Source organism: Sarcophilus harrisii, chromosome 6, assembly GCF_902635505.1.
Source record: "Sarcophilus harrisii chromosome 6, mSarHar1.11, whole genome shotgun sequence".
Classification (NCBI taxonomy): domain Eukaryota; kingdom Metazoa; phylum Chordata; class Mammalia; order Dasyuromorphia; family Dasyuridae; genus Sarcophilus; species Sarcophilus harrisii.
Genome location: NC_045431.1, coordinates 158,521,189 through 158,539,054, shown reverse-complemented (window position 1 = coordinate 158,539,054; position 17,866 = coordinate 158,521,189). Strand labels below are relative to the sequence as shown.

The 17,866-nt window shown below is 35.0% G+C and overlaps 2 protein-coding genes across 3 annotated transcripts in view; one reads left to right on the top strand and one right to left on the bottom strand.

The window, feature by feature from the left end:
- PLAC8 (placenta associated 8) overlaps nt 1–4,074 on the top strand; it is a 28,781-nt gene extending 24,707 nt beyond the window's left edge. For both annotated transcript variants that reach the window (XM_003772882.4, XM_012551979.3), the window contains 2 exons: nt 1,549–1,664; nt 3,811–4,074. In XM_003772882.4, coding sequence (XP_003772930.1) covers nt 1,549–1,653 — 105 coding nt within the window. In that variant the 3' untranslated portion in view covers nt 1,654–1,664; nt 3,811–4,074. The remainder of the gene's footprint in view (nt 1–1,548; nt 1,665–3,810) is intronic.
- Nucleotides 4,075–4,457: 383 nt separating this feature from the next.
- Nucleotides 4,458–17,866, bottom strand: part of COPS4 (COP9 signalosome subunit 4) — a 34,496-nt gene continuing 21,087 nt past the window's right edge. The window contains exons 7-10 of the mRNA XM_003772878.4: nt 15,267–15,437; nt 13,113–13,228; nt 5,723–5,807; nt 4,458–4,986 (exon numbers count right to left, since the gene is read on the bottom strand). Coding sequence (XP_003772926.1) covers nt 4,853–4,986; nt 5,723–5,807; nt 13,113–13,228; nt 15,267–15,437 — 506 coding nt within the window. The 3' untranslated portion in view covers nt 4,458–4,852. The remainder of the gene's footprint in view (nt 4,987–5,722; nt 5,808–13,112; nt 13,229–15,266; nt 15,438–17,866) is intronic.

Sequence of the window (17,866 nt, the reverse complement as noted above, 5' to 3'; positions counted from 1 at the left end):
TAGGATGTACTTAACAATCCCTGCATTTACTTTTTGCATCCTATTGGTACATATAATGTCCATTATATTTCAGCTATTGTAGTAGCCATACCCTAGGCAATACTGGTACAAATAAACATGAAGTGTTTGTTCTATAGTGATTGGAATAGAGGGAGAAATGGGGGGGAGGATTAAAAAAGGAAGAAAAAAAGCCTACTAGGTGCAAGGTGTTGTGCTGTGTTTACAAATATTTTTTCATTTTATCTGAATGACAGACCCGATTTTAGAGCTGAGCAAACTGAACAAAGATTCAGTGACTTCCCCAGTGTCACTCAGCTGTCTGAAAGCAGGTTTTTCTCCCTTCAGGCCCAGCACTCTCCCCCTGGGACACCTAGCTGCTTCCTAACTGACACCGTTCATGTACTTGCCCCCAAGTCTTTGGTGGAGAAGTGACCGGGGATCTTGGCAGACAGGGTCAGCAGGAGCTGGAAAGGCCTAAGTGTGGCTCCTATGATTTCCGCTCTGTCTGCCATCCCTGGACCAGTGTGGATACAGTGCTAAAGATCACACACTGAATTATATGGCTCTCTATCCATGGGTCAAAATGACGGGTCTTTGAAATATTGGAGTCTTCCTAATAGCATTGATGTGGAAGATCCTTTAGGAATGTTGGGATAACTACCTGATTTTGGGAATGAAATAGTGGAAATCCCAAGAGGAGTCGGGATCCCAATCTTTTTCAAGAAATCCCAGCCGATCAGACCCTGGGAATGATGTAATCACCTTCGGAATGTAGCTACTGGGAGTGATGTGGCCCAGCCTTGAGATGTGTGTGAAAGAAAGGGAGTTGGGCCTAATATCTTTGTTTTACTGAGCTATCTTTCAAGGATGTATGGTTTGTCATCCCAAAGCCTGGGCTGCTATCTTGCACCTGGACCCAAACAATAAACACTTAGTTCCATGAAAGAAGAAAGGGGGGGGGGAGTCATTGTTAGCCCCCATGACCAAACTTCCCACTAGTCCTATGAACCCCAAATCCATGATGGCACTTACCCTGCTCTGCTCTTTGTTCTGTACTCCCCAACTCCTCCTCCTCCAAATTTACCAGCTTGTTCCTTGCTCTTGGCTATCTTCAAGTTTTGGGATTTAGCCTGCATTAATTGGTGCTACATTTATAATAAAACTTTGCCTCTTGACTTAAAAATTATCTAAGCTTCCAAATCTTTTGGGACACCCATGATACCAGTCCTGAACCCCAATATATCAGGATCTCCTGCACCCAATACTATGAAGTATTGGAAAAAATATAAAAAGGGAAATTTGCATGAAAAAACAGGAAACTTCCTTTACTAAAACCAACGAATTTGATTTTATCAAATTGGATTCACTGTCTGGTTTTGCTTCCAACATATTTTGAAACCATTTAAGTCATAAGCTTCAGACATTTGACAATTAGCTCTGTATGACTCTGGGCAAGACACTTAATCCTGATTGAATCTTAAAACAAAGCAAACAAAAATAAATAAAAGTCATGAGCTTAATGATTTTGATTCTGATTTCTTTCAACAGGGATCTATTTGCAATGATTTCATGGCGACTGTGTTCTGTACTACATGTTCCCTTTGCCAAATTAAGAGAGATATTAACAAGAGAAAGAATATGAATGTTTTCTGAATAAGCTAACGGTGAGTCTCCTACAGGTCTTTTAAGAACTCTGGACTTCTTAAATTTGGCATTTTTCAATCAAGAAAACAGATCTCTCGCTATCATAAAGGTTGATTTCTTCAGGGGAAATAAATTTGGTTTAGTTTGGCACCCCATTTCAGTGGACAGGTACAATTAATTAGAATGGTTGATTTCCCAGGAGCCTACTCAGGATTTGGTCAATCTGTCAAAAATCATTAAGCCCTTCCAACATGTAACAAATCCTTTACCAGGTACCAAAAAGAAATAAAACAAATGCAGTATTATCTCTGACTTCAGGGAGTCAGATTGGAGTGACAACTGCAAAATGTCAATCTGAGTTTGCGATGGCTATAAATGAAGGGACTGATCAAAATAAAAGCTTACTTGGCAAGATTTGAGTCTTGAACTAAATAAAGCAATCATTATCATAATCATAAACTGGCTCCCCTATGCACTAGAGCCAGTATCTAATGTCCTTAAAACATTGTTCTGTGTGTTCTCTTCCTTCCCCACTCAATTTTATATTTTGATAGACTAAAATCCAGTAGAGGATTTGCACTCAAAGCACTTTCATATGAATGTTGAACTTCCATGAGCCTCAATCTCATTTGTAAAAATAAAAGGGTTAGATTAGGTCAATTTAATGGACAGTGTTGAACAGCTGAATAAATTATGGGTATGAATGCTATGGAATATTACTGTTCTGTAAGAAATGACCAGCAGGATGATTTCAGAGAGGCCTGGAGAGACTTGCATGAACTGATGATAAGTGAAATAGTGAAATGAGCAGAACCAGGAGAACATTGTACACGGCCAAAGCAAGATTGTACAATGATCAATTCTTACATTTGTGGCTTTCAACAATGAGATGATTCCAGCCAGTTCCAATGATGTTGTGATGGAGAGAGCCATCTACACCAGAGAGAAAGAGGGGACCGAATGTGGATCACAACATAGTATTTTCACTTTTTTTGTTGTTTGCAATTTTTTTTCCTTTTTAATCTGATTTTTCTAGTGCAGAATGATAATTGTGGAAATATGTATAGAAGAATTGCACATATTTAACATATAACTGGATTACTTGCTGTCTGGGGAGGGAGGGAAAGGTAGGGAAAAAACTTGGAACAAGGTTTTGTGAATGTTGAACTTTATCTTTGCATGTATTTTGAAAATAAAAGGCTATTATTTAAAAAAAAAAAAAAAAGTATTAACAACTAGGGGATTATGAAAAGCTTTGTGTAAGGGGTTAGCACTGGGCCTGAGTCTCAAGAGGAGGCAATGGGCAGAAGAGTAGCCTTTAAATCATACAGAGAAGAGGAACTTGGCTGAAACACAGCATGAGAAATCATATATGATGAGTCTGAAACGATGAGAGGGAGACAGCTCATGAAAGGCCTGAAATGTCAAATAAAGGTAGTCTTTTACTTCTGAGGCTACAAGTAAGCTACTGAGGCAGTTTCTTGGGCTTTGGACAGATTTTGACAATGGTGGAGAGAGAAAACTAAAGGCAGGAAGGTCAAGTGGGTATTATTGATGTCAGAAAAACAAAGGGAGGAGGAGGTGTTGGAATTTTTTTTTTTTAATGAACAAGCAGAAATTTGGAAGGACATAGAAAGGAAGGTATAGAAGTTGGAATTTACAACATTTAAAAGGGTATAAATTGTTTTTACATCTAATTGCAAAAAAAATTTTTTTTAATTTTAAAAAAGAGAAGAAAATACATGTCTTGAAAGTAATGTGTGGAATTTGCTATTTAATTTTTTAAAGTGGTATGAAGTGAAGAATTCGGTTTCATATGCAATCTTGTGTTTGTTTCGTTGTGTCACAAGAAAAACTAGAATCAGCAGGAGTATGAGGGTTCATTGGAGATTAGGTAATATGAATTTTTAGAGGACTCAATGATTCCTAAGATTTTAGTATAGAGGAAACTACAGTGACTATCTCTCTGATCTGGCTTAAAGTAAGAATCTCCTTTAAGTCAATCTTAAAACTTGCTCATTTCTTTGACCCACTCTCCTGTTCCCCAAACTTTTAAGACTTTAAATAAACAAAATATTGGAGAAGAATTAAAGACATGAGAATTAGAACAAGGTTATATTTTTAAATTACCTTAGATTCTAATCCAGCTATTTTTTGTCTTTGCAGATGAAGTTTGTTAATGAAGAAACAACTGAAAAATTATTTCTTTAGATATTCCTCTAATTCTTGCTTCTAAATTGCTACATGCCAAAAAGATGTTTAATCACAAATGAGTGCCATGGAAGTGAAGCTCTTCTTTATTTCTAAGACCTCTGCCCAGAAGACTTTATTTAACCTGCAACTTACTGTGATTCTTATAATAATTTTTGATTTGTAACATGTGGCTTGACCTTTTTGAATGTAAAACAAATAAAGAATATTCAGATAAGATTTTCTGCATACATTTTATATTATTCAAGTGATAACTAATTTTTATACTTTTTATTCATATAACAATAATTTAATTCTCTCAGAAATCTTTAGTTTACTGACAATGAACTCTAGTGTATATGTTACAAAAAATAAGATTTTGCATCCTTTTGAGGAAATTCTCTAAATGACTTAATAATGATACCCTAACTCTCTAAATCTCAACTTTAGCAATGGGCTATATATATGGCCCATTTTTTGAGATATAATAAATATTTAAGCATGTAAATATGGAACACGTAATGATATGGTTTTTTTAAATAAAAAAAAATTAGGAACAGATGTGAAGCCATAGAAAGGAACTTTTTTCTTATATAACTATAGGAAACTGAAGAGAAAAAATATTTAATAACTAAAACACACAAAAATTTTTTTATTTGGCTCATTCCCCTCTTTATTGGAACATCTGAGAGGAAGAAAGCACATATACAACATACCACAAAGTAAAGAACTGTAACAAATCTTTTTAGTCACAGAGATTTCACTCCATCAATTTAAACAAACACTTTCAAAACAATTGAATTAGTCTCATAGACACCCACCAAACGGGTACTAAGGATTTAGAAATTTTAAAGTGTTCATTCATACCATCTCCTCTTAAATAATGCTTCTTTAAATAGATTCTGCTGTAAGAGGACTCTGAAATGTGAAGGGTCATAACACAGATTCTTTGGAGTTGTAGTGAAATTAATCTGTATAATAAAGGAGACACTATAGAAACCATCAAATTAGTGTTGAGTCACTGAGCCATCTGAGCTTCCATGGCCTGTGCTGTCCACTCTGGTGCTGTCTGACTTATCTTCTCCAAAAGGTTATTCACTTGGAAACAAAGTGATTGAATCTGTTTGTCCCATGTTGGCAAAGCCTCACGAGCTAAAGTAAAAAAAGGAAAAACATAAAAACTTCATTGATCTGCAGTACTTCTAAGTAGAAAGATAGGGACAAGGACTAGACTTGTGATTCCACTGGTTTAAGATAGAGATATATAGGAAGAATATAGGAACCAGATTATAATGTAAATGGGAAATGTTTTAACAAATTAAATAATAACACAGCACAACACAGACAAAACTTAATTGTGGTTTTCTAAGTCACTGTGCCTTCAGAGATCCATTTCCATTTGACACCACTGGCCTAGGGGCTTTCCTAGGTCCTCCCTCCATCCATGTAGACTGGTGTCTGCTTTATAATTTACAGTATGAGGGAGCTGCCATGAGTCACCCAGGCAGGACATGCATCCAGATCTTTTTGTCTTCAGGACAGCTCTCTCTCTCTCCATTATACCAAGCTGCCTTTGAGTCAAAACAAGACTACAGATTCAAGATCAGACCTCTCCTACAATTTCTTCTAACACAAAAGAATAAATTGATTATGAAACAATCATTAAGAATAGTATAAAAATGTGTCACCAAAGCAAAAAAGCACAAAGATTATTACTATTCTTAGAAAATCATAATAATTATTAGACAGTCTCCTTATATTGGGTACAATGTCACAGTCTTCCTATGAATAAAATTACTGCCATCTATTGGGGAAAGAATTCTTTTTTCATATGTCCACTTACTGACTTGCATTTTAACAATAACAATAAAATGAAAATTCTTCTTACTTTCAAAATGAACTATTCCATCAATTTGATCAATAAATCCATTCATTCGGCCTTCTGTAATCATTTGAGATGCAATCTTTTCTGCCTGAAAAGCAAAAATTTAAAAAATAATAGAATCTCAGAACTGGGAGTTCTACCCACCCCTGACAACAATACTCTTAACACCCCAACAAAAAGTGATTCATCACCCATTCTCTGCTGGGAGATTTCTAACAAGGAGAATCTACAATGTCTTGGGGCAGGCCCATTCCCATAATATAAAATTCAATAATGAATTAAGATTAACTTCTCAACAGGTATAATTCAAGACTTCTAAATCTATAATGCAAAGTCTGGGGGGAAAAAAAACTTAAAAGTGTAATTTTATAGGGCTTTTTTTTTTTTTTAAAGCATTTAAAATCTCTGTCCTCATTTTCCTAAACTGAAAAAGATTCAAAGGGGAGGGAGTCTATGCATACCAGAGTGGTATGAAAAAAGGTATTCAGAATTTATCCACTGGAGTTTTACTAAATTCCCACATTGTCACAGAATAGCAGAAGACTTAAGGAAGGTAATTTACCTCTTTCTGGGATTTAGAAAAGAAGGGAAGAAATAAGCATTTTTTTTTTTAATCCAAGTATTCATTGTTATTAAATTAAGTTAGGAAATTTTGACATTTAAAAATGGCTTCATTACATTTGCTCTTCATAACCTTGAATTTAAGTTCTCTAGGTTTCTTACTACTACTTGCCTCCTTTTTTTTCCCTCCACCCATTTTACAGATCTGGAAATTAAATGTCGGAAAGTTTTATGATTTGTTCATGATTACTCATGCTCATGATTAAAGCCGCCTTTGTGTCTACATTAAAAAAAAAAATTTAAAAAAAGGAGGGGGAAGGTTAATATCTCCAATATTTTCTGGTGCTCCTTCACTCCTAAATTTTGAGATTGTTTTTCTCCTAGACCCATCTTCCAAATCTGAAATTTGCACCTGCATGGCTTCCAAATATTTTTTCCAGTTGGGTTACTTTCTGACCTTGTTTTTCTACTTCAGCTATGTTTTTTCCTCCAATGCATTGTTTTTTGGCCAGACCCATTGAATTTTTCCAAATTCTCTCCATTATCCATCTTGATAAGTTTTTCTATGATCTCTTAATTCTTACTTTAATTCCTCTTGAGATTTCTCTGCTGCATTAAGCTATATTTTTGGTGATGGGGGAAGGAATATGTAAAATTTTCCTTTTATTCTGTTATCCACTTGAGTCCACCTCTATTATTTTGTTCCTCATGCAACTTTTCATATTGTTTTTGCACTTCTAATATTTCCCTCCCTTGTTTCTCTTTTTCTTTAATTAAAAAAAAAAAAAAAAAAGAAAGTGTGCTTTTCTTCAGTTTGGTCACTGTCTTTTGGCAAGTTTTAATTTTCTTGTAAAGATTTCTGGTAATTTTGTTTTCAGCATTTCTATTGAAATTTTTGAGGTAGAACATTAGGAATCTGGCTTCTTTGCAACCTTTCTCATTCCACTGTCTTCCCAGAAATTTGCAGGCATTTTTATTCTAGCATTTTTCAGAGAGGGCTTTCCACCCTTTGGAATCCTTATTTTCATCAAGACTCAACTGAAAGAAGAGTTCCTAGAGAAGAAAACTGGGCAAGAGCCAGATTGGCTTGGTGACCAAGCAGTACAGAATCAAAAATAGGTGATGTGATCAAAATGGGGCAAGCTATAAGGATGGCAGTCTTTTTCTTGGCTTCCAGAGCTTCAGGGTGATTTGATTTCTCTCTCATGCCATGAAGGCCTCCTCATTCTGAGTGTTTTGGCCCAGTATCTTCTTTCAGAAATAAGCATTTCTATTACACCTACTATTATAATATCTTTTTTTTAATTTTATTTTTTTATTTACAAACCATATGCATGGGTAATTTTTCAACACTGACCCTTGCAAAACCTTCTGTTCCAAATTTTCTCCTCTTCCCCCCACACCCTCCCCCAGCTGGCAGGTAGTCCAATACATGTTAAATATGTCAAAATGTATATTAAATCCAATACATGTATACATATTTATACAGTTATCTTGCTGCACAAGAAAAATCGGTTCTAGGAAAAAAAAAAATCTGAGAAGGAAAACAAAAATGCAAGCAAACAATAACAAAGAGTGAAAATGCTATATTATGTTCCACACTTAATTCCCATGGTCCTCTCTATGGCTCTCTTCATCACAAGATCATTAGAATTGGTCTGAATCCTCTCATTGTTGAAGAGAGTCACATTCATCAGATCTGATCATTGTATAGTCTTGTTGTTGCCGTGTACAATGATCTCCTGCTTCTACTCACTTCACTAAGCATTAGTTCATGTAAGTCTTTCCAGGCCTTTCTGAAATCATCCTGCTGACCATTTCTTACAGAACAATAATATTCCATAACATTCATATACCACAATTTATTCAGCCATTCTCCAATTGATGGGCATCCCCTCAGTTTCCAGTTTCTAGCCACTGTAAAAAGGGCTGCCACATTTTTGCAAGTGTGAGTCCCTTTCCCTTCTTTATATATATATATTATATATTCTTTTATATCCCTTTGGAACATAAGCCCAGTAGAAACACTGCTGGATCCTAGGGTACACAAAGTTTTATAGCCCTTTGGGCATAGTTTCAAATCGCTCTCCAGAATGTTTGGATTCGTTCACAATTCCACCAACACTGTATCAGTGTATCAGTGTCCCAATTTTCCCACATCCCCTCGAACATTTGACATTATCTTTTTCCTGTCATCTTAGCCATATGTTATCTCTTTTGATCCATACAACCACCCTGCAAGCTAAGTGCTGTTAGCCCCATTTTACAGTTGAGGAAAAATAGACAAACAGAGGTTTGCCCAGGGCCACTGGGTCTCCCTAACTGTAGGCCCAGTTCTCTGACTACTGTGCTACCGAGGAGTTTCATTAATCTTCCTAAGAAAAGGCTTCCTTCTGGTGGGAGAAAAAAAAAACAACACACCACACACACATACCAAAGAATGACAAATATAACAAATATTTGGTCATCATCTTTGAGGTAGGTTAAAAATACTGTTTTGTTTACAAAAAGAAAGATGTCATTCAACTCTCATAAAAGATTCTGTGAGACAGTTAGGATATGGATTATTTACCAGGTCACTTAGAAATTTAATTTTTTCTGATGATATTTGAAAATTGCTCAAATAGGATAAAAGAAAACCAAAAATTCAATTTTCTATTTTCACTGTTTTAGTCTTTCAGTGTGTATACATACATTTATGTAAATGTACACAAATGAGCCTGTGTGTGTGTGTGTGTCTATTTCACATACCTACTATTCATTATTACACAAGTAAATATCAAAATCACTTACTATTTTTTCTATTTGTATCTGGAACTAAATAAATAGTTTTATGCTATTTGAAGGCTACAATTAGAAAGCGGGGGTAGGGAGTGAGTGGGGAGGGAGACAGCGACTGGAATAGGGTTCACAACTTTTGTTTATTAGCTGACTTTTCAACATTTAAAGTAAATAGAAACCAATGTGGGTTTACAGATATATATTCATATGCATGTAAGGGAAGAATGAAGTTTGGTGAGCAACTTGGCAAGTAATCACTTAAGATATTTCCTTTTCATGGACAGAAGCAGCTACACCCAAAGAAAGAACACTGGGAATTGAATGTAAACTGCTTGCATTTTTGTTTTTCTTCCTGGGTTATTTCCACCTTCTGAATCCAAATCTCCCCGTGCTACAAGAGAACTGTTCGGTTCTGCACACATATATTGTATCTAAGATATACTGTAACCTATTTAACATATATAAAACTTCTTGCCATCTGGGGAAGGGGGTGGAGGAAGGGAGGGAAAAAATCGGAACAGAAGTGAGTGCAAGGGATAATGTTGTAAAAAATTACCCTGGCATGGGTTCTGTCAATAAAGTTATTTAAAAAAAAAAAGTTTACAAAGAAAAAAAAAAGAAAAAAGATATTTCCTTTTCTTTCCCTGACCAAGGCTTAGGGAATATAAAATAAAATATGAACTGATAATTAATGTACTGCAGGAGATGGGTTTTTTTCCTTGACAATCTCAAGATTCACCACATATGTTTTTTACCAATTTACTGTCTCTTAAACACTGGCACTCTTGAGATCTGACCCTCACTTTTAAAGACAATTTTAGGACAAAATTAAATTACCTAACAAGTAGAATTATAAATTAAATTAAGGGGAAAAGTTTTAATAAGAAACTTGAGAGCAGGGATTCTTAACCTAAGATTTCAGAATATCTTGGGTTTGAATAGGAAAAAATTTACATTTTTATTTGTTTTTATCTAACTGAAATTCAGAATTTCCTTCAATTATATGTAGGAAACCAAACATTATTCTGAAAGGGATCCATAAGTTTCCTATAAATTTTTATAGGGAGCTAATTGCACAGTGGAAAGAATGATGGGCCCGGATTTAGCTGTGTGAATCTGGGCAAGTTATCTACCCCTTGTCTGTCTCGTTTTCTCAGCCACAAAATGGGTATAATACCATCTATCTGTTGTGAGAAGCCAATGAGATACTATTTTTAAAGTCCTTTCCTTGCAAACTTTCAAATGTCATATTAATTTTTTTTTAATCACACTACGCCATTACACAGTAAAGGTTAGGAATCCTTGTTCTTGAGTATCACTTTACTTTTTGCTTGCCAAATTATAGAACATTAAAATATGTAAGTTTCCATTTTATGTTACTCTTGTTGCAAAATATATTTTTTAAAAACAAAAATAATTTCACTTTTATGCTACATCATTTATTACTTTCCATTTCATTAAGCTTCCCTCATATCCCCTCAATTCTGTGAAGCTCTAAGGAATCTATAACTTCTCCATTCTCTTTTCCTCCACCCAAATTATACATACTCTCAAAAAACAAATTTCACCAAGTCATTCCCTTGCTCAAAAATCTTAAGGGATTTCAAAATTAAATTGCAAACTAGCCCATTCCAACATAAATTTATTATATCTACCACATGTGAAGAATTGTGGCTACAACTTCAAACAGATCGACACTTGATAATTTGAGGAAGCACATGGCTCCAAAACTGCTTCCTGGAAGAGTGAGCACTTAAAAGATGAAGAAGCAGCTCAGGGGATTCAAGGAAGAAGCATTGTCCAGGCAGGAAGCACAGTCGGGTACAAAGGCATCTATACAAGATGTGGAATGAATGTGGAGACTAGAGAACAGAGAACAGGTTAGTTTGCGCAGTAGTGACATGGATTAATACTGTAGGCAGGCTAGTATGCTGACATAACCAGAAAGGACTTGAAATGACCAACAGAGAAGTCAGCAACATAAAACCACTGAGGCTCCTGAAGAGAGAACAATGCAGTTAAACTTAGGCTATAGGGAAATTATTACATCGGCTTGGTTGGAGGATGTATTGGAAAGGGGAGAAAACAGAAGCTGAGAATCCAGTTAGAAAATAACATGGTTTAGGAGAGAGTTTATGGGGGCCTGAATAAAGGTGTCTGTAGAAGGGGAAAGGGAATGCTGCTTCTCACATGTTAGTATAACTCACAAGTCTTAGTAATAGGAAAAATACAGGTGATGGGGAGAAAGATGATCTGACCATGACTTCAAAAACCCAGGGACCTCTAGGTGAGTGATGCCTTCAGGAGAAATAGGGATGTGTGAAAAGACTGAAAGAGGAGTTTTATTTTGGACATGTTAAGTCCAAACATCTTATTGGAAATGTCCAAGAGACAACTGGTGACACATGAACAAAACTAAGAAAAACTAGGGCTAGATTTGCAAGTCACTTGTGTAGAAATGAGGAAACGATGAGATCATCAAAAGAATGGCTATAGAGAGAGAAAGGAAGAGATCTTTGTGAAATGTTCAGGTTAAGAAAGTAGGATACAAATCATGATTTAGGCAAAGGGGACTAAAAAGAAGCAAACAAGAAGAAAGCTAGGTAAGAACAATATGAAAACTCAGGAAGGAAATAACATGCTGCAAAGGGGCAAAAAAGAATGAGAAAGGTCACTGGATTTAGCAATTAATGAACTGCTAGTAACCACTGCAGAGGGAGTTTCATCTAAGCAATGAGGTCTAAAGTCAAAGTCAAGTAGGTTAAAGAAAAGCAGAAACAATGAGAGGCTTTTTTCTGAAACTGTGAAAGAATGAATAAAAGCATGAAGAAATGGTACAGTTAGGTAAAGATTATTCAAGGATGGAGGGAGGCCTAAACATGTTTGGAGGTAGCAGAAGAATCAGTAGATAGGGAAACTGACAATTTGAAACAGACAATACAAACAAAAAGGCAGTCTGCTGGAGGAGACAGAGCAGGATGGAACCAAAGGCACAAGTAATGGGGCTGGTCTTGGTGAGAAGGGCTACCTCTTTATCAGAGACTAGATCAAAAGAGAAAAAAAAGGGAAATGATGTTAAGGGATTGTGAGGTACAGAAGAGGAAATTCACAAGGAAGAAGAGAATATCTGAAATAACTACTTTGCAGAGTGTGATGAATCAATAAGGAAAAAAGTAAAGCACTGCTGTGGAGCAGCCAGAGCCCAGCTGATGTGAGATTACACAACTGTGGTTGGACATCTACCTTCATTGCCATCAGTAGCACAAGAGGGTTCAAAGCCTGGCAAGACATTAGGAGGCACAAGGCAAAGGGGGGAAAAATGGGAGAATATAAGACTGTACAGTTGAATTGGTTAACTACAGGTTCCAAAGTGATATGAGTAAAGTGAGACTTAATAAAGAAAATGTCCTGGGGGAGCACTAAGGAGTAGAATGAAGATATCACAGGAAGTACAAAGGACATCATTAAGAGGAATGAGGCCTGGAGGATGGAAGAGTATAATCATGTACAGAAACTTTCTCAACTCTGTATCGTGTCCTGGGATGCCTCTGGCCAGATTTCTGTGAATGCTAGAAGACCATGAGATGTTGAGGGAGAGAAGATCTAATCATTCCAGTTTTATTCCCCATTCTTCCATGTAAGCACCAGGCTCTAGCTAAACCAAACTCTCTTTTTTGTGGCTAGGTTCTTTGCTTTTCTGTCTTTGTTCATACAGTTCCCTATACTTATAATGAATATCCTTCTCCATACTACCCATATGTATCGGTAATAGCTGCCAATCCTTCAAGGCCAAATCAAACAAATTTCCCCAGCCCTTTGTATGCCTTAAGATACCAAATATATTCTGCCATTTACCACAGTTTTTCATCTGGGCCTATATCAATAACCATTGATCCTGAACTTCTTAAGGACACAGATTGTTGTATTCATCTTTGTAAATTTCCCAGCATCTGACACTTGGCAGATGCTCAATGACAAAGGAATTAATTCTAACATTCTGCCCCCCCTGAAATTTTATTACTATTATTTGATATACAATATAAGGAAATACCTTAGCTGCAGGGATCTCTAATAGAGCTCCGAGCTCTTCAAATGTGATATTATTATATAACTTGCTTGCAGACAACAAATTGTGCTCAATGACAGCTCTGTCCAAGATGCTGGAACCTTTATAAATTTAAATAGATAATGATAAGCTCTCAACTAATTTTGTTCTGTATTCCAAAATTACATTAATTTCTTTGCATGTAATACTATACCATTATCTGTATGATCCTTCCAACCACACACAAAAAAAAGTCAGTTTAGGCTGTCACCACATACTGGCTTTAGCAAAATATTAGTTCTAAATTCAATCAAGTGGAACTAATTTTGAAAAATGCTAATTGGCTGAATGAATTCAACTTTTGGGCTCTTCTTAAAACCAAGATAAGGCATAATAAGATGGTACAGTGAATAAAGAACTGGCGCCAGAATCAGAAAGCAAGCCCCCGAGGATCACATTCAGCCTCAGAAACTTGGATCATTACTAGATATGTGACACTGGGGAAGTTACTTAACCCATAGTACCTCATACAAAACAAACAAAAACACCAAGGCAGATCTTGTTACTTTTTAAAAGAGAAAAAAAAAATATTGAACATTTTTCAAGATAAGAGTAAATGGTGACTTTTTTCAAAAAATGACTTTTTACCTTTAAAAAAGAAATGAAAAAAATACACATAATTTGAATCAGAAATATTATTGTAGGCATTTATAGATTTCTAATCTAATCTAAAGTTTCTAATTCTAATCTAAATCTAATCTAAAGTTTTGACCACACAGTATATTCCTAATAAATAAAATATTAGTAAAAATACAAACCAATTTGGTTAAAACATACAGAACCTAAGCAATCCTTGGTCAAACTTAACTGCATTATTTTTCCAGGCATTCAGTTATTTTAGCCATAACTAATCACAGTGACAGAATCTCAGAGCGTGGCAGGAGATTAAAGGCCAGAAGGTTTAGCTCATAACTGACTAAGAAGTACTCTCACAATATCTCTGACAAACGGTCATCAGGGCTTTGCTTAGAGATCTCTATCAAAGGCAAGAAAACTCGTTTCCCTTACACAGGGAATTACTGAGTAAAGAAAGCTTTCAATATATTTCTCTTGCTTCTAAGGGGGTAAAATATAACTACTATTCAATCAATAATCCATAAAAGTTGAATAAAAATATATACTTAAAAATGAAGGTTTCATTTTTAAGGGTAATATCTACTATCTACTCCTTGTTTTCCTGACTTGAAAAAGATTTCAGCAAAAATCAAATAGAGTCTATGAAAATCAAAAAGTAGGAAAAAATCCATTCACAAGCCAACAACAGGTGCTTTACCAAATATCTACAGGGCCAAAGTCACTATAGGATAACAAAGAACCTAGGAAAGATGACTCTTTTTCTCCTGGATTTTAGATACCCTAAGAAAAGGCTCTCTAGATTAGATGAAATGATAGGGAGTAACAAAAAGCAGCTCACTGAATTAAAAAATACTGATTTGTATTTACAAAAAGAAAAATCTTATTTAACCCTCACAAAAAATTCTAAATCAGAGTATGGATTATTGTCTTAAGATATAAAGTTGATAAAACCTGGATGAAAGCTTTGTAGTGGTGACTCACCCAAAGTCATATGGCTGATCACTTTCAGAGTTAAAACTATATCATTTGTTCTTTTCTCTAGATCATACTGTCTCTTATAAAGCACTTTAAAGAAGGCCAAGAAATAAGAGGATAATGAAGACAATAAGGGCTAAATTACTGGCCTTTGCCCCTACTTCACTATATGGAGGTGCTCAAATGATAATGTACTTAATTTTTCTCCAAATAAAACAAAATTAATAATATATGTGCTCATATTGATTCATGATGTTTGAGGATAATTACGATGTTTAAGTGCCTTAAGATATGAAAAAGTAGACACTGCGTTTGTACATGGCATTTAAAAAAAAAAATCTACTGGCTTGCAGTAATTTTCCCTAGTAGAATTAACTTTGTACATAACACATGTAACATTTTTAACAGTTCAAGATGTATGACATATAAATTAAAATTACAATTAAAGTTAGCCTGATATCTACTAGCGTAAAAATGTTTAAAAACTCACAGGACCATGACATTTATAAATCAGATTATCAGTATTACTGCTATTCATAAAATCTATACCATCAGCTGTAGTTGCTTTTTGGTGAGGCATCAACATAGCAGCAAATTCTTGAAGCTGATTTCCTCTGATAATCCTATCCAGATACATTTTCTCTAGGATTCCATAGGCTGCAAGCTGCTGACACCTTTCATCTTTAAAAAGAGTGGCTAGCATTCGAGAGCGCTGTTGTCCTAGAGAAAAACAAACAAAAGCATCATCAATACATTTCTGTAGTAGAAAACTTATTATTTATGCCTTTAAGCATTAATAAACTATATGGAATTTGTTAAGATGTTTCTTAAAAATTGGACTGCTGGCTTTACATGAAGAGTCTAGCTCAAATATCTTTAATGTAATTTACTTTTTTTTTTTAAGAGAAGGTAATTTGTCAACTTTATTTATTATTATTATAGCTTTTTATTTACAAGATATATGAATAGGTAATTTTTCAGCATTGACAATTGCAAAACCTTCTGTTCCAACTTTTCCCCTCCTTCCCCCTACTCCCTTCTCCCAGAGGTAGGTTGACCAATACATGCTAAATATGTTAAAGTATATGTTAAATACAATATATGTATGCATGTCCAAACAGTTATTTTGCTGTACTAAAACAATTGGACTTTGAAATAGTATACAATTAGCCTATGAAGGAAATCAAAAGTGCAGGCAGACAAAAACAGAGGGATTGGAAATGCTATGTAGTGGTTCACACTAATTTCCCAAAGTTCTTTTGCTGATGTAGCTGGTTCAATTCATTACTGCTCTATTGGAACTGATTTGGTTCATCTCATTGTTGAAGAGGGACACATGCATCAGAATTGATCATCACATAGTATTGTTGTTGAAGTATATAATGATCTCCTGGTCCTGCTCATTTCACTCAGCATCAGTTCATTTAAGTCTCTCCAGGACTTTCTGAAATCATCCTGCTGGTCATTTCTTACAGAACAATAATATTCCATAATATTCATATACCACAATTTATTCAGTCATTCTCCAATTGATGGGCATTCACTTAGTTTTCAGTTTCTGGCCACTATAAAGAAGGCTGCCACAAACATTCTTGCACATAGAGGTCCCTTTCCCTTCTTTATGATCTCTTTGGGATATAAGCCCAGTAGTAGCACTGCTAGACCAAAGGGTATGCACTGTTTGATAACTTTTTGAGCATAGTTCCAAATCGCTCTCCAGAATGGCTGGATGTATTCACAATTCCACCAACAATGTATCAGTGTCCTCGTTTTCCCACATCTCTCCAATATTCCGCATTATCTTTTCCTGTCATTCTAGCTAGTCTGACAGGTGTGTAGTGGTATCTCAAAGTTGTCTTAATTTGCACTTCTCTGATTAATGATGATTTGGAGCATCTTTTCATATGGCTAGAAACAGTTTCAATTTCTTCATCTGAGAACTGTCTGTTCATATCCTTTGACCATTTATCAATTGGAGAATGGCTTGATTTCTTATAAATTAGAGTCAATTCTCTATATATTTTGGAAATTAGGCCTTTAATAGAACCTTTAACTGTGAAAATGTTTTCCCAGTTTATTGCTTCCCTTCTAATTTTGTCTGCATTAGTTTTGTTTGTACAAAAACTTTTCAATTTGATATAATCAAAATTTTCTATTTTATGATCAATAATGATCTTTAGTTCTTCTTTGATCATAAATTCCTTCCTCTTCCACAGGTCTGAGAGGTAAACTATCATATGTTCCTCTAATTTATTTATAATCTCATTCGTTATGCCTAAGTCATGAATCCATTTTGACCTTATCTTGGTGTATGGTGTTAGTGTGGGTCAATGCCTAGTTTCTGCCATAATAATTTCCAATTTTCCCAGTAATTTTTGCCAAACAGTGAGTTCTTATCCCAAAAGCTGGAGTCTTTGGGTTTGTCAAACACTAGATTATTAAAGTTATTAACTGTTTTGTCCTTTGAACCTAACCTAACTGATCAACTAATCTATTTCTTAGCCAATACCAAATGGTTTTGATAACTGCTGCTTTATAATATAATTTTAGATCTGGTATAGCTAGGCCACCTTCATTTGATTGTTTTTTCATTAATTCCCTTGAAATTCTTGACCTTTTGTTTTTCCATATGAACTATTGTTGTTGTTACATTAAAACAGTTTTTTGGGAGTCTGACTGGCATAGCGCTAAATAAATAGATTAGTTTAGATAGTATTGTCTTTAATGTAATTTCTTAAGCAAACAGAGACCAAGATTAAAAGATTTCATATTTCAAAAAGTCGTGTTTAATGCGATTAAAACTTATGCTTATCAATTCCTTTCTTATTTTTTTGAACTGGAGTGATTACATTATGTAGATTGGTATAAATAGCTTTCTAAAAATGTTAACAATTCACCCCCAAATTAAGGAAGACTCTTAGTTTTTATCTGAGCATGCCTTATTTGTTACAATCAATTTTATGTCACGTCATTCATTACCTTTTGAAAATTCACAAAGCACTTCCACAGAGATAAATCTTACATAATCTTCACAATTACCTTAAACTTAAATTCTTAAACCTTAACCTTCACAATAGCCTTAAATGGTGTCTGATTCCTTGTTTAGAACTCTTTAGAGTACAGCAAGGCACAATGCTTAAGTACCAGTA